At 38.4% G+C, this 18,315-nt stretch overlaps 1 protein-coding gene across 1 annotated transcript in view; it reads left to right on the plus strand.

The window, feature by feature from the left end:
- oxsr1b (oxidative stress responsive kinase 1b) overlaps positions 1–18,315 on the plus strand; it is a 46,775-nt gene that overhangs the window by 1,844 nt on the left and 26,616 nt on the right. The window contains exon 2 of the mRNA XM_079602505.1: positions 12,839–12,951. Coding sequence (XP_079458631.1) covers positions 12,839–12,951 — 113 coding nt within the window. The remainder of the gene's footprint in view (positions 1–12,838; positions 12,952–18,315) is intronic.

The following is an 18,315-nucleotide window of genomic DNA, read 5'->3' on the forward strand; positions in this document are numbered from 1 at the left end:
TTAGTATTAAATTGGTAATAAATTGCCCTCATCCTCCATTATAGTTTCATGTTTTAATAATACAAAAACAATGGATTAATTGTATCTCATAAAATATTGATCTATATTCATTTTTGCTTGCCCTTAACTTGAAACAGATATTTTGAAATTTGTATTAATCATCATATTTTTTTTATTTTTATTAATTTAGGTTAAGAATGAATATTATAAGAAAAAAGTTTTTGAAATAATAGTTAATTTAATTTTTATTGAAAGTGACTGAACATTAGGTGGTATATTACTTGATAATGGCCCAAGTGTTCAACAATTAAAATAGCATTTTCTCTAAAATTGCTACTCATTAGGGCCTAGCCTGTGTCTAGTCTCCTAACTCTGTGTGTGTGTGTGTGTGTGTGTGTGTGTGAGAGAGAGAGAGAGAGAGAGAGAGAGAGAGAGAGAGAGAGAGAGAGAGAGAGAGAGAGAGAGAGAGAGAGAGAGAGAGAGAGAGAGAATGTAAGACTGGTCAAGCCTGTTACTGTTACCTTTTTTTTCTACCATGCCTCCTTTTTTGACTCATCAGCTCTAAAAGTACCTCACACACCTTACATGTCAACTTGTGGAAGAGGAATGTATCATCTTTCATGCTTTACGCAGACACAAACATTACTTTGATATCTCAGCTTCATGTTAAAAAGTATCCTTAGTCTGGACTTGTCTTTCAATAAGTCTTCTTTCCTTTTAAAGCTTTTTATCTAAGTGCACCGATATAGCCCTCAAAGTTTCGGGTTTGTTTTTGTAAGCTGCAATTTACCCAAAAGATTGAGTTATTATCCCCAAATTCCTGAAAACACCCGCTGTATGTCTCCCTGTGAGGATATGTTGTGCCCTCTAGCATGCACCTTCAGAATTGCTTCTTTGTTGTAACCTGGCATGTGACGTGACATGCTAAAACAGGAGTTCATGCTAGAGGCGAGTTTGATTGTACACCTTCTGGAGTTCAAGTTAAAGGTTGGACATCTCAAGCTTCAGTATCTTGTTATAATCACTGTACTTTAATCGCAGTCTCAGATGGTTACTATTCTGTCTTTAAACTCATTCCCAGGTGTCCCAGGACCAAAATAATTGAAACAGTGACGTTTGATAAGCTCTAAAGTCCTGTTATGGCAAGTAATTTCACTTGGCGGCCATCTTTGAAACGCCTTTTGGGCAGCTATTTTAGTCATGCTTGTACAGCTCCTATCTCTTTGAATGGGGACACATCAAATTCTCCAAAGCTGTTCACCAGGCTTACGATTAAATTTCATATTTGAAATCACTAATGAAATCTGACACCCGTTTAATAATCATAACAAAAAACGGAGTTTTTCAGGCTGGACCAGCCAATGCGCATGTGCAGGCGTAAGCACGCATCTCAGAACACTGAGTGTTTCTATCGCAACTAGAGCTTCTGGCGGCAGCTGCAGTGACGCAATGACTTTACCAATTGGCGATGGGCTTATGGGTTTATTTGGAAGGCGGGACTTATTCTGCTATATTGCGCTTTGCACACTTTCTCCCATAATTTGAGTATTTGAACATCTGAAGTCTTTGTTAGTGCCTCTGAAATGGCCATTTTGACTGTCAATAGCTATGTTTCCATCCAAAGTCGTGAATTTAACTTCTGCGCAAAATGGGAATATCTCTTTGATGACAGACTTTGTCCAGGCATTTTTTTAAATTATTTTGTTTATTTGAATTGGTCATTTCAGAATGACCAAAACAGCATTTCAGATGCTTTGCAACAAGATTGGTCCGATGGTTAATCCAGTTATCCTGTCCCCTCGCACAAAGTCACATTACTTTTTTGATGCGCATTGTGGAATTTATTCGGTAAATGTGTTTCCATCGTAGTTTATGTGCATGTTTGTTTTCTGATCGGATAAAAAAATGCATCCGACTCAAATTGAGCACATACATTTTTTATGCGCATTTTTTGAATTTCTGCACATCTTGGCGTTTCCATTCAGCGTTGTTTTTATGCGATATCCCAAAATGCACGTAAAAATAGGTGGATGGAAACATGGCTAGTAACTATTTTGTGCACACAGCGTGGATAAGCTACAACAGGTAAATGTCAGATGTGTCTAGGGTTTTGTTGACAATATAGTATTCTCGATTTTAATCCAACTTTAATCAAACTCGATTTTTACATCGATTCTTAAATCCCCAAATCTGTCTTTTAGTCAATAGCCGCGTTTCCACCTCAGGAACTTTCCCCGGGAACTTTGGGGTGGTACTCTGTGTGTTTTGACCGCAGGAACCAGGGTCTAAATAAAGTTCCGGGTGAAAATTCCCCCCTCAGAAAGTCCCTGCTTGAGAGGAAGTACATTTTCAAGGTTCAGGAACTTACGGGGATTGGACTTGGGCTCTGAACATGATGATTGGTTGAGTTCATGCCGCATTTTGATTGGTTAAAAATCTGTTGCGGTGCGTGCAGTCCTAAGTCACCGAACTAATTTGCCTAATCTTCACAGTACTTTAGACCGCAGTGGAAACGCAGAAAGCAACAGGTCTGGGGGAAAAAAAGTTCCTGTGGCAAATTGTTCCGGGCAATTTCGGTGGAAAGGCGGCTTATGCTGTTTTCAAAAATGATTTGCAGTGTACTAATCTTCAATCCTAAATCTCTTGAATCATGAATTGAGAAGTCTTATACAGGATAATGTAGGCTTGATAAGCATAGACTAATAAAGCAGCTGGTTGCTCTTCTGTCACTTTATTTGGGCTCATTTTATGGTGCTAAGCATTTCTGTGTGTCTGAATCCTTGTGTAAACTGGCCAGTGGTGTTGAGCCCAGCTGGAAGCGGTAGTTGCTGACCAGAGCAGCTTTTATGAAGGCCCTGTTTTCTTGTATTCCAAGTATTGCTTCAGTTGGTTTAGAGAAATGCACCAAAAGAATGAGTGACTATATGTGAAATAAGCACTTCGTTTTCATCAGCCACCTTGTAATTATTAATGGTGCTTACTGCTTAGCAAAGCATCTCTATTATTGCTCATACTTACGGTTAGAGATCTGAACACACCCTAACCGTAAATGTAAATGTTCAGTGCATAAATCATCCTCCACCATTGTTCTATGGGCATGAATGATACCTCAAATAGTTTGTAAGTCTTCAGACCTTTTTCTTTGTGGATGATAAAATGGGTGGGGAAAAAAACACATGTATTAAAGGTCGGACGAAAGACATATTTAGCCACCAGAATATTATAGTGACTTCTTGTGAATGGTACTTTTGACGTTGACGAATGAGCAACTTGCGGAGCCTGCTAGTAAGCAACTGAAATTGACGCTTGCAAGCAACTGCTTTCTTCGTGGAAACTTTGCATTTAAAGACCTAATAAATCTGCTTTGCGTCTGGGTCCTGATTACCCTGTCAGGGTTTATTCTGCGATACAACCTGCTGGATGTACATTATCCCTTACTTGTAAACTGCAAAACCAGTTTACCGTTTAAAGGGGTCATGACATGAGAAACCAAATTTGTCTTGATCTTTTGGTATATAAGAGGTCTTTGTACCATTAAAACGTCCTGCAAGTTTCATAGCTTAAGACGTCCTCCCCATTATAAACGAATCATTTATTTAATCAAGCTCTAAATACAGCTCGTTCTGGATCCATGGTAAGAAGTGACGTCACGGTACGAAGTGACGTACCAGCGTTTGCATATAGACCGCCTCCAGCACAAGACAACTACGCTTTAAGCGCAAGGCAACTACGCTCATTTCGTATCATTGTTGCGCCCGCACGCTGCGCGCCTCACAAGTGTTCAGTCGACGGACAGCGAGTGGGTCTGTGTACAGGGAAATTACGATGCCGCAGATGTGCTGTTCCTGGCTGTGGACAAACAACATCTTTGAATACGCTGCGAAAGATCCAGTCGTCAGGGAAAAATGGATGCACTTTATTTTTTGCGGACGTCCCAGTCACGGCAGTGTTAGTTTAAGCGTTTGTTCTATACATTTGAAGGATGACTGTTTTGAGAACAAATCCCAAAATGATGCTGGCTTTGCCAGAAAACTGTTGCTCAAAGATAAGTCCGTGCCGACTATTCTGGGCTCAACAACGATGACGCAAACTGTAAGTAATGTATTTATAACTTTAAACTACTTTTTAAATACTCTGAATCCGCAAATGTTCTGGCTGGGGGCGTTAATAATTGATGCATAGGCACTGACGTTAGCCAATCATAACAGTGGGCGTTAACACTGAACTCTTAAAGGGGAAACACCTGCAAAACAGACTGTTTGAATCAGAGGATGAGAAACAGGGTGGGAAAAGGTCATAAATCACTACATTTTAAACGTTTTTGTAAATAAAACTATAGTAATATTATAATTGCACCTAAGGGAACATAATAATAAAATAAAAAAACCCATGTCATGACCCCTTTAAAAAAAAGGTCCTGTTCACAGGGGGGCTAATATCAGGCTTTTTTTATTTACAACAAAATAAGCTAATTACCTGCACAAAACTACTTCCTAGTAGGACTTGGGTGGATTATAGATGACCGTCAGGTGACTTATCTGAAACAGCTGCACGATTAATCAACCACCCACATCTTATTCCTAAATGACAGCGATTCGCTCGCCTGGGTGCCAGCCCGAACCCTGCCCACAACATTTTTTGGTCGGGAAGTTCGGTCTGGACTCGATCCGTTGAGAAGTAATTATGCTCGGCTCCCAGAAGGCCGAGCCAATCAAATTGCCAGGGCGGGCATTAATCGATGATGGACAGGTGATCTGCGCTTACGTAATCACCCACGTCATCAAAGAGCGCTTTGGTTGAATTGGTTTTCAAAAAAAGATGACTGCAGATGGAGAATTTTTCGATTCCACTATCGCGTCTGTTATAAAAGAAATCGACAGCGCATTAATTATAAAAGACGAACAGAGAACCGCAATCAAGGCATTTGTCGATCGGAAAGATGTGTTTGTCGTCCTTCCTACGGGATTCTGCAAAAGTTTAAATTATCAGCTGGCTTCGATGGTCACTAAGAAGATGGGACGCAATGAAAACCAATGGAAGGGATGGGCTCACGATCTCTTTTCTCTGAAGCCTCAGATGAACACGCTTCTTCAGCCTGGTCTCTTTCGTCGTCTTTCCATTTTTTAAAATCAGTCAAGTCGCGTTGCAACCGTGTTATAAAGTTGAGACGGGGCCGACAAATGCGAGAAGATTTATTTGCTTTATTGTCGAGATCTAATCCTAAACGGAGAACTTGTTCGTATATACATACACCTTTTGTATTTCTCTCAAAAATGCTATTCGTGCTTGTAAATATTCCGCGAATTCTTAAATTATTTGTACACCAACGGCAAAGATCGTTTACAATCATTAATTTACTACTTCTTCCAGCGTGCTTGCAGTTGAGCTCTGTTGACAACTATGCGTCGCTCAACATGCGTTGCTCTGATTGGTTGTAGGTCTATCCAATTGAGTGCAGAGTTTTTTTTTTCTTCCTGGTTCGGTTAAGACACGCCTCATAATTAAAGCCCTATGGAGCAGTATCAGACTCACATTCTGCCTAGAATATGAGTATGATGAAGTCAGGTGAGTATGAGTATGATGAAACCTTTGACAAATTCACACTGAAACATTCAAATCTGTGCTCGCACTGCCACTAGCGGTAGCGGTCAAAATCGAGTAGGCTAATTCAGTGTTTTGAAAGTAACTTGGGCTTCAAATGACAATTAGGCCTATATCAATTGCATCGTAATTGGTCTCCAAATTACGGTACTAGATGGCGACAAGTGACTGTTAAGATGTATTTGTCATTGAATCATTCATTCAAGAGATTCGTTCAAAAAGGTTGATTGATCTAGTAATGAAAGAAAAGTTTGATTCATCCAGTAATGAAACAAATTAAGTATTTATGAGTAAGTCATTGAATCATTCATTCAATCCATTTTAAAAAGTCCTTCAAAATAACGAAACCTTTTAAAATAGACTTGCAGCAATTAACATTTTGACAGAACCTCTAGTACATTAAAACATTTTTTAGTTGTCTGTTCAGAATCGTAGAAAAAAGTGATCTCTATTTGACCAGTATGTCAAAGGCAAAGACAATTATTTTAAAGTTATCCATAATAATGCAGAATGCTTCATAATTTTCTAACAAATTAACTTAAACCGAACTTACTGGGCATTCATCAAAATATGAACAGAAAATGTTTCGCCAGATTCGCCAGGTTTTTCTAAAACCCAATTGCAGTGTTATGATATAGGCCATGTGTGTTTAGTTTACCATCCACTTTTAGGCTGTAAACACAATGCAGTTTGTAGAACAGTATGTTTCACCTCCCACTGCAATTCTGAGAACTCGTGAGCAGCTTTAATTTCATAGAATTGAAGCTGGAGGCAGGCACATGTTCTTTCCATTAAAAGCGTGACATTAAACGGAGTTGAAATTAGTCAACGTTTCCTTTTGTCTTCCAGCCAAGGATGGGTTTGTCTGATTTGCTTCGACCACGTTACTGTTAATCACAGACAAAGATTTGTTTTAGCTGGATCCGATTGTATTAAACCATGTAGTCCAGGAGGATTTCTCGGGTACTTCTCTTATTCCACTCTCCGCTGGAGTTTGGAGCGCACTCAGCTGAACCATTGTGTTGGTATCTTCCCAAGGGAATTGGAGTCTTGTTATTTTACTGATCCTAGCTCATTTTTCCACCTCAGAGAGCACAGAGTCTCCTCGGATGGAGTCAGACCCGTGCTCTGTTCCTCTCAGCTTCCACAGTCCTTCACTGTTCTAGACTGGAAATGTTTGATTACTGCTTTTTGACAGTCTGAGACTGTAAGGCGAAAAAGAAGCTGTGTTTATCAATGTTGCCTTGAGTTGGAAATTCTTTTTCCCTTTTAAGAGCATATGAGTCATTAGGTGTGTTCAACTTGAAGTGGCGCTGTGCAGACCGATCGGTGTATGACAGGGGCGGTTCTAGGATTCGGTCTTCAGGGTGATTTAGCCCTTCTTAGTGAGAATGTGTAGCAAGAGACCATTGCCTAAGTGGTGCCTCTGTGTAAATTGGTACCATTGCTATATAGTAAGTCATAATACCCTACCAGTGCTTCAATTATATAATGATACCAGTCTTACTAGCTAAAAAACAAAAATATGGACACAAACAATCTATTAGCACTCGAGTACCGAATTAATTAAGTTTCACTGCGTCTTGCGCTTGAATGGCTTAAAATCACTTGAATGTTTAAACTGATTAGACTTAAAACATGTGAAAATGATAAACTTTCTTGAAGCAAATTAAGCAATACTGGCTCGATCTTTGAGATCGGTGATTATAGTTTTAGTGGGGCTGAGTCGACAGACAAAACACCAAAAAACGGTCTAGAACCGTATGACAATGCGAAACCCATGCTTTCAAATCACTATTGTGGTACTTTGATGTTATACGTCGACCAGTCTGCGCAGTATCACTTCAAGTCGAACACACCCATTTTCTTCATGAATCTGGAACATTTCTTCATCATTTGGAATACAGTTATTGTGCTGTTTGTCACTAAAAAGAATCAGTTATGATTAGCTTTCCTTATTAATCAGACTTCACTGGTTGAACTGTATGTTTTTGGTTCACATCTTCATCAATTGGACTGCACAGGTTTTGCTGAAAGCTTTGAATCCAGTTAAAAGAACCAGTTCATATGAGTCATTCAGTTTCTGAATCAGGCTACACCGGTTGCACTGTATGTTTTTGATTCATTAGCCTAAATCAATCGGTTCATGTGAGTCATTTGTTCAGGAATTGGACTACACCAGTCATGCTGTATGTTAAGACATGTTTTGCATATCATTGCTGTTATTTCGAAGGTTTTGCGAAAATCGCGCTCTGTCTTTTTCTGCTACATTCTCCACCAATTGTCCAGGTGTTCTTTTCCGAAATCCAATTCGCCCTCGAAGTGAATCTTACGAATTCCTTTGCATCAACTGCTGCATCAGAGCTTTTCTCTTGTGCGAAGCTCCCTAAGTGTGACATGTCTCAGTGCGGCCCAGAATAGTGTGCGGAATGCAAGCCAAGGAAATGTAATAAAGGGCTCCTGAGAGAACAAGCTGACTCAAGGTAGCACAAACAGAGAGCTGTGCATGAAGGAACACATTCACACCGCTCTTAGGGACCTCAGCCTATTTCAGATGCTGGTCTATTGGGTTGTGTATCGCGAATAAGTCAAATTCCACACTTTGTGTCCTTTAATGACTGGTTGATTTGTACTTGGACACATATACTTGTGTCTTCCAAAGTTTACTTTCTTAAATCGTGTCGTACTCCCCTTTAGACCATTTAATTATTCTAAATAAAATAATTCCCTCTTCATTTGTAGGTGTGTGTGTGTGTGTGTGTGTGTGTGTGTGTGTGTGTGTGTGTGTGTGTGTGTGTGTGTGTGTGTGTGTGTGTGTGTGTGTGTGTGTGTGTGTGTGTGTGTGTGTGTGTGTGTGTGTGTGTGTGTGTGTGTGTGTGTGTGTGTGTGTGTGTGTGTGTGTGTGTGAACCTGTTTCTTGACAAGTGTGGCTTTGAATTCAAAATAGCTAGTTAATGCACGATACTGGAAAGTAATTGAAGGCTAGCATTAACCTTTATCTCCTCCTAAACTCCCTCATAAAGTTAACATCCTTTCTAATGGGACATCAAGTAGGAAGGAGGAAGAAATGAATAATTCAGATTTTATAAACTTCGGATAAGATACATTTGGTATTTTTCAGTCTCCAGGCACTTGTGGTCAGATCAATGTCTGCGCATCTTGGTAAACATTTGGCTGAATGAATCAAATGAATCAAACAAAATGAATCATAATCCTTGATTAAAACCAGGCGTATGTCCTCTTTTTCTGCGGATAATTAGGGAAGCAACTACACAACATCAGCTTGTGGTTCTTCATTTAATTTTTCTAAGGCCCGTAACCTGGTAACGTATTGAATCATTCGATTAAGAAAGCAGCAACAGGCCTCTGTAAAATCCTGTTGCTGTGGTGCAGATGTACACAGAAGCTCTCAGTATTTTCATTTAAATCAATAGACGAGCCTGTGATTTTTCAACTAGGGCGAAAACATAACCGCACTTTATTGCACCCAACACACCTGCAATATTAACGTCTAATAACTGACCATATAAAAGTATGTCTTTGATATTCACAGGTTGTTTTCAGTACTTTATGATGTTTATATAATGAAGTATCATGACTTTATTATATTTGTTATTGGGTTGCTAGGCTGCTTTTGCTGTTTTATTACTTCCCTCTGTGTGAGATATTTGACACGTTTATTGGAGACAGAATGAAGTTAAGAAGCATCAACAGTTAGAGATCGCTTAAACATGAGTATATTAAAAGTTCGATATACACTAGCTGTACGATTTTTTAAATGTCATTGAAAGAAGTTGCTAATACTCACCAATGCTTATTTGATCAAAATACATTAAAAACGGCGATATTGTGAAATATTATTAGTTTAAAATATCTGTTTTCTAGGAGTTCAAAAGAACAGCATTATTAAATAGAAAACTTTAATGACATTATAAATGTCTTTACTGTAACTTTTGAAACGTAGGCCTAATGCATCCTTGCAAAATTAAAGCATTCATTTATTTTTTAAACAAAGAACATTTTTTAGAACAGTAGCGTTCACTGATGATCCAAAAGTTTAAAACTTTATGACCACCTGCCTAATATGCTGTTGGTCCTCCGCATGCTGCCAAAACAGCTGTGACCTGCTCAGGCATGGACTTCACCCCTGAAGGTGTCCTGTGGTATCTGGCACCAAGACGTTAGCAGCAGATCCTCCATGTCCTGTAGGTTGGCGAGGTGGAGTCGCTGTGGATCGAACTTGTTGGTCCAGCACATCCCACAGATGTTCAATTAGATTGAGATTTGGGGAATTTGGAGGCCAGGGCAACACCTTGAACTCGTCATCATGTTCCATAAACCATTCCTGAACAATGTGTGATGTGTGGAAGGGGGCTGAAAGAGGCCATTTCTACCAGGGAACACCTTTGTCATGAAGGGGTGTACCTGGTCTGCAACAATGTTTAGATGGGTGGCACTTGTCAAATTTTCGTCTGGGTTTGCTGGGTTTCCCAGCAGAACATTTCCCAGAGCATCACATTCCCTCCACCGGCTTGTCGTCATCCCACAGTGCATCCTGGTACCATCACTTCCCCAGGTAAACGGCGCACACGTACACATGATGTAAAAGAAAACGGGACTCATCTGACCAGGCGACCTTCTTCCACTGCTCCAAGGTCCAGTTCTGACGCTCATGTGCTTTTGTAGGCGCTTTGGACAGTGGACAGGGCTCATCATAGACACTCTGGTTGGTCTGCAGCTACCCAGCAACATTTGCAGCAGAGTGTCTGTTGTGACACATTCCTCCCTAACCATCATTAAAAAATATTGTGTGACTTGTCCCACAGTAGACTTTCTGTTGGCTCGGACCAGAGATTGCCTTTGTTGCCCTTATGCATCGAAGAGCCTTGGGTCCCACCCTAAAATCAAGTCCCACCCTACAATTTTTTTCTTGTTCGAGAAACCGCTTTACTTATACGTCACAATACGGAAGAAAAGACTATTGCAATGTCTCTTTCATGCCAACTTTAGTACATTCTTTCCTGAATCATCCCCAACAACCGATTGTTTGTTTGTCTGTAGGAATTTACACTTAAACTCATGCTGTTGGCACAGGAAACTTAATATTTTCATCTGGTGCACTGTGCTCCTTTAATGTACAGCATAGGGTCTCAAATATAGCACTCTAATTGATGAACGGTGAACATCCCGGGTGACCTGTACTGTAGCATTCACAGCTTGCATTGTGAGGACCAGCATCCGTCTGGAGGCCAGGATGTGATTAATGGGATTGCTGTCAGCACATTTTAGTAACATTTTGGCTATACTATACTTCAGCTCAGTCTCATCATTGTGGTTCAAATTCTCCAATGACTGTGTTTGGCTGTACACAAACTAGTCAAACCAGTTCAGTTCAGAAAATGAGAAATGTTGTCAGATTTGTTCCCCTAATCCATGGTGCCCTGCTGGTGCAATCAAAATGCTAAACAATGAGGTTTTTGTTATTATTAGGCCATATGGAGTTTGAGTAGTTGATTAAAGATGATTAAAAAAATTCCCTCTGCCTCATACCAGCACAATAATATGTCATTTATATTCAGCTCGCAGTGGAAACATAGGTGCTTGCTGATTTACGAGGGTCTCGGGCCCCCGTAGAGTCTTGTCTTCTATTATTCAGGATGTGTGGACTAGGACAACCGTGCGTTCTCAAGGATAACTGTCTCCAGAAGTGTCTTGTCTGCTTTCTCTCCTGTGCCAGTCTGCGGTGCCATGAGCAGAACCTCATTAAAGCAGTCTGGAGATTAACCTCTGCAGTAAAGTTGAAAGCCAAGTATAGCGCTCAAATCCTTCGACTTATAGTCTGTTAGGATTTAATAGTCTTCTCGAATAAATGTCCAATGCTGCAGTGACAGAGGAATGTTTTGATTTAGCATTTAGCTGTCAGCTTTTCTTCAACACTTTCCCAGGGAGTAAGTGTAATGGCTAGAGATAGCCTAGATGTTATTGTTTTTAATGAGCAATACACTTTGTTAAAATGTCTCGTAACCAATATGCAGAACCAATCATTATTGCTTTTCTGCTTTTTTGACACCGTAATAATCATTTGTCATTCATACAACAAAAAAGTATAACATTTTTAATATAACAGCATTTTAAATATAAATATTATTTATTCGTTTTAAATTAATTTAATTGTTACGAATGATTTTTATATTTTTGTGCTGTCAGAATTTTTTTTTAATCATAGCCATTCGACATTAATGAAATGAAAGCCAATATCATTTAATATAGGCTTAAAAATATACATTTTTAATTTAAGTGAACTTAAACTTCACATAAACACAATAAAATACATGTCACATTTAGCCGTGCCTTTAATATAGTGTTGTATTGTGTATATAATATTTATCGATGTGTCTGTTGATATCAGCTTTTTTGATCTTGGTTTGAATAAGTCAGTTCATTTTTCCCCTCACTAAGTTTATTTTGCACATTAAGTAAATTAAGTTATTGTTGTTATCCCATTAACATTTCTATTCTTAAAATTGACAGATCTTCAGTTAATTAAAATGTTATTTGGATATATATCAGGTACAGTACATGGCCAATTTTCTCAAGAAAAAAAAATCAACTTATGCTGTAAACTATAGGGAGTCAGTTGGTACAACATTACTATAATATTGAAGGTTAAAATGAACTGATTTGTCTGCAAACACTTAAATTACAGTCAATTAAGTTTTATAATACTAGTTATAATACAACATTTACATAATTATATTTCTATTCCAATTAATTTTTTGAAATATAAACATTTAAAATGTTGGTTGTCATAACTTGACATGCATTAAATATTGAAGAACATTAAAAATTAGAATGAATATGGAGCACATATTTAGCAAAATGCTCTTCTCTAGAGTCAATTTTTCTATCTGACTATCGAGTTTATGGTCACTGAATATGTTTTTTCTGAGGTATAGGCCTAGGCCTAAATGTGACATATTTTTTACAAGCTGTTTTATTGACGTCGTTCGCTGTTGAAACGCTGATTGAGCGATTACACAAGACATATTTCGGTAACAATCGATTAAAATCGAGAAATTCATATTTTTTACCCAGCCCTAATATATTGAGTCACGCCTTATGTGTAATGTTTAACCTAACAGTCAGTTTCTCCTCTTCATTCTCCTATCTGTCATGACTTTATGTCCCATGCAGCTCCTGATGTTCTGAGTTTAACTTGCGTTCATGTGTGTTTCAGGGAGTGGAGCTACAGCTGTGGTCCAGGCTGCCTACTGTGTGCCCAGGAAGGAGAAGGTCGCCATCAAACGCATCAATCTGGAAAAATGTCAGACAAGCATGGATGAGCTCCTGGTATTGAACTTGTTACCACATACTTAAATGACTCCTTTTGTTGTTTAGTTTGTTGCGTTTGAAGATACTAACGCAAGAATGGAAGTAACATGGGTTGTGAATTCCATTCTATGTCGACTTACGGTTGGAGACATTTATGGGAGTTTCACATGTTCAGCTTCAATGTATGAAACCTGTTGGGCATGATCCCATGTGCAACGTTTAAAGGCTGCATATGAGAAATACCACTCAATAAGTCATGGCTCATAAATGTCAACACCTTTTATGAGCTGACAGTGAATAATGACCATACAGGACTGATTGTAATGCATGGACACAACTTATCGACATTCAGAATGTGTCTTTGGGCAATGGGAACAGATTTTTACATATCGTCGCTGTTGGGTAGAAACCTTGTAAATCTTTACTATCGGCGGTTACCCTTTACTTCTGTCTGTGGGTTTTGCAATTATCTAACCAATGAAAAGTATTAAAAAGAGCGTGTGTGACTAAACCTCGTAACTCCATTGGATCCTCAAACTGTCGGTAAAACCTAATCCGTCCGCCTCTATCGTGAATTCAGTGCTGCACATATTTTTGGACCATCTTTGCTTGTTTGCAATGCAAGGGTAAATAAAGAACTGGTTCTTTGAATAAATAGTGTTTTTAAATAAATACTGTTGCCTTTGGCTTTCTCAGTTGGGGATATTCAATTGAATTAATCAATGAATAATACTATTGATTAGCATTACCAAACATGGACGTTTTATTATTATTTTTATTTAATACTGTGAAGCTGCTTTGATACAATCTGTATTGTGAAAAGCGCTATACAAATATTCTTGACTTGACTTGACTTGACTTTTCTTTACTCAATAAACACTATATAATATATATATTTGAGGAGCAGAGAAGAGTGTCTTAGTCTAGCATTTGTCCTATAGCCAGTTTTATCTTAAATAGCCTGTCTGTAGCACTTCGTCTTTAATAACATGGGATTTTTTTTGGCCAAAAAACAGCGCCCACATGAAACCTTGTAACTCCATTTGAGCTTGATTTCGTTAAAATGTTAATAAAATAATGACACATGCAAGTGTCTGACCACATATAAAGCCACAATATCAACTTTCACTGCGCAAAATACAGGGTTTTATTTCCATTTCCTGAAAATGAGCATTTTTGGAGATGCAATGTTTCCGCCTGACATGTTTAAAAATATTGATTTCTCGATTTGAGTCCATTCTAATTTTGAACAACCAATATCGATTAAATCCCAAGAATTGATCTTTCAGTCTGTGCTGTTTTCAGTTGATGAATGAACAAAGCTTTGTAATGCAACTTTATTGTCATCCAATAAATCGCAATAAACTTTGTGGCTTCTTATACAAAGAAGCCACAAAAAATCTTAAACAAAGTCTTAGCGTTCAAATTCTGTACATTTTGTTGTGAAATTCAAACAATAAATGCTTATTTGGCACTCTTTAATGTGTCGTGACAGATTGTTGTGGCGCCTCGGTTCAAGCGGCACATGAACTGATCATCCTATCCGCTTTACTACTTGTTACAGCCTGAAATATAAACATGAATGAACATCAGAAAGATACAGTACAACTTACAGAAATCTGTATCATGTCTCATGTAATCGCTCAATCAGCGTTTAAACAGCCGAAAGATGGAAACCGCTTGTAAACAATGTCACGTAATGTTACATTTACCTTAGAAAAAGCATTCAAAACATGTTAGTCTGCTAAAATAATTCAACCTAGAGAGGAGCATTTTGTTAAATATATGCACTGCATATCATTTCATTTTTACTTAACCTGTTCAATATTTAATGTATTTTTGAATAAATCAGTTGTTTTTATGACGGCCACCATTTAAATGTTTATATTTCAAAAAAACGCGTAAAAACATAATTATGTAATTAAAATGTATTATTATTATAACGTTGGTCACGTAAGTCTTCCTTATGAGAAATTTGAGGAAAAGAGCTAACACATGGATTCTAACATTTCCAGATTGCCTGGAAACCATTATTAACTGGACCAAAGGGAATCCCTGTGTTGTTTTCCAGTTTTATGATAGAGTTTTTATTTCCTAGTCAGAATTTTCCCCTTGAAACTTCTGTGTGAATCACAACATTGACTAATTTAAGACTTCATCCCAGTCATTAAAGACCTTAAAGAATCTTCCAGTTCCAAGGGCGTTTTCACACCTGGCTCATTTCGAGTGTTTGTTTCGGAACCTGGTGCATTTTCTTTATAGTTCGGTTCATTTAGGCATATATGAACACAGCGATCACGCTCAGATCCGCACCAAAACGATCGCTCCGAGATCGCCTGAACGAGGTGTCCTCAACCTGATTGAAAGTAAACTCTGGAGCGGTTCGGTTGAGGTGAGAAAGAATGTAAACAGGTGAACTCTGACCAATAAGAGAACAGTTTTACTCACATGTGACTTGCATAATCACATTTTGGTATGCTTTGAAATGTTGACTTGTGAAAGCGAACCGATCCAAGAAGAAAATGCAACATTAAGTCCTTGTTTCGGAACAAAGCAAACGATTTACAGGTCTGAAAATGCCCTTAAAACACCAACTTCTGTTCGGTTTGAAAGTTTCCCCGTTTTTCTACATTCTTGTCAAGTTCAAGTTTCCATACACGAGTCCTAAAGTTTCTACACGCATCCTTTCCCCTTCCCATCTTATTAATTTCATCTGTCAACTCCTCAAGGAGCTCAAAAGGTCATACTTTTCCTCGTGACCAGGCGGAGCCAGTTTCGTCGTTCACTGGGAAAGCTCATATTCCTGATTTACAAGCTCTCTGCGGGAGGCTACCAGAATCAGTTTTTCCCATATCCAGGTGTCTTACAGTGGGGTTAGAAGTCATTAGAGATGTTATCCCTAGTCCTGTCCTCATTGATTTCAGAAAAAAGTCTGTAAATGAAGACTTTCTTCCATCTGAACTGAAGTAAACCCTTGGGAATGACTTGGGTGAAAGTTAACAGGAGATTCTTGTAGAGTTAGGGTCAGAGGGAAAATATGCAGTTCAGGTTTCCTCTGATGCTTTCTTTGCCGTTATGATATGCTGAGCGCTCTCTTAAACTCAGAGGAGGCATTAAATTAAAGCCAGATTGCTCCTGTAATGAGCGCGAGCATGTAATCTGCATCAAGGGCTGCACTCGGAGGAAATTCCTTTGAGGTTTGGGTCAATTTCACTTATGATCAGGCCAATTTGCTGGAGTGTAGCATGCTTTAGTTCTTCCCAACATGCAGGAGCAGCGAAAAAGAACAGGACAATCCAAACAAGTCACAACGCAGAAGCTGTGTGACTGTTGTGGTGGGAGGAACAATTTTCCTCTCTGACTGAGCTGAGATCCTGTCAGTGCCATTGACGTCAAGCTGACTCTATAGTGAACCCACTGTGTGTGTACCACTGCAGCGTTTATTCTACGGGGACTTGACAAGGACTTCTGAAATCACATGACTTCCATGTCTGCCAAATGTCCATCAGATGACGGTGGTTAAATGTGCTGCATTTCTCCTAGATAGATTAGTTGCCTATAGGAATGTGTCACTCATAATATATTCAAAATACATGTTCAAAGATGTCAGCCTTTTGAATATGATGGTTTGGGCTACACAGTTATTATATTACTGTTCAGTATTATATGATTTTTATGTTACTATTCAGAATCAGTACGATATGTTAAATGTATATCATAATCATTTGTTAAATGTTAATCAAAAGTACGTTGTAAATTGAAATTCCGATATGGTCAAATGCCTTAATTCAGTTTTCTGCAACTGGACCAAATGCAAAATATTACTGTTTTAATATTCAGGATTATTATTTATTACTATTATTGGTAGTATTATTATTATTATTGTTAAAAAAATTGTAATAGTTGTTGTTGTGGTTATTATTATTCAGTATTAGCCTATATTATTTTTATATTACTATACAGAAGCAGTACGAGATGTTAAATGTTTATCATAATTATTAATTAAATTATTTAATTGCAATTATAGTCAAAGGCCTTCTTCAGTTTATGCAACTGGACAAAATGCTTATTATTATTATTCAGTATCATATCGTTTTTTGTTTTACTACGTAAATGGCAGCAGTATTAGATGTAATTGTAATACTTGTCAATAGTCAATATGTTTTTTGTTGTTCGGATCCCTTTTTTTTATTAATTAAAATATTTTAAATTTATGTAAATGATATAGTGTTTTGATGCAATTCTTCTGGAGAGCGATTTTCCTTTTACGGATCTTAAAGGAAATGTTCTTAAAAAATGATTGTGCTTTTCTGAAAGTGAATCAGCTAAATATCCTGCTGATCTGTTTTTATCTGATTTTCCAGTTAATGAAAAAGGAGCTTGTTGAGAGAGAGAGAGATTATCATAAAGGCATGAGAGCACTGTAAAATACATGTGGGTCAAAGTTAAGTGAATATGTTTAAGAAAATGCACATAGATGTGTGAATAGTTTCGATGCATAAGATTTTAAATGAATAAATAAATTGACAAATGTAAACCCTAGGCTTTAACATAAATGTAATGCAAATTGAAATGTGTAATGGAGAACGGCATATATAAAGTGAGAAATTTGCCCTGAGGAAGAAGGAACGTGTTTTTTTCCACTGGGCGTAGTGGCAGAAAGGCAGTGACATAAGCGCAGACAAAGAGTCTCAGTGCTTTTCTTTGCTCATTGTCCTCTGGACGTACACGAATCGGGTGGCAAACAGTCTCTTGATGTCACCCTCCCTTCTCAGGCTATTGTTTTTGTCTCTCTCGGGTAGACATCGGCCAGCCACGCTGAGATGACCCTCGGCTACTACTGTGAGAATGCAGACGGAGCACTAGCCATTGAATGTCCAAAGACCGTCCTGTGCGTTATTGTTTTCATACGCCCTCAAACTGGTGTCTATCGTGGAACTGGACACAGCCTTTGTGGAGCCAGCCAAAGCTGACTAAATTGTTGAATGAAATCCAGCTTTGGGACAGAGGGGTGGGACATACCCAGTGGCCCACTGTTGGGGTGTCAGTGACCCTACAGTGTTGGCACGGGAAGAGCTTTGTCTTGACTGGTATACATGATTGCACTTGTAAATTAATTTTTTGGGTCAGTGGAGAACATGGCTCATGTTCACGGGGTCATTTGAGGATTCAACTTGGAAAGTTCAACTGCCATGAGTTGTTTTTCAGGAACATTTTAATTTTTTATATTTGAGGGGACTGCAACCCGACCCTTTACTTGAAGCAAAGTGGTGCTCTTAATTACAACATGGCTGCATTTCATTACCAAACTTGCATTCAAACTATAGTTTATTTAAGACGGAAGCGTTTGTGTAAATTGTACTTTAGAACAGGTTTATAGTT

The sequence above is a fragment of the Phoxinus phoxinus genome, assembly GCF_949152265.1.
Source record: "Phoxinus phoxinus genome assembly, chromosome: 24".
In the NCBI taxonomy this organism is placed as follows: Eukaryota; Metazoa; Chordata; class Actinopteri; order Cypriniformes; family Leuciscidae; genus Phoxinus; species Phoxinus phoxinus.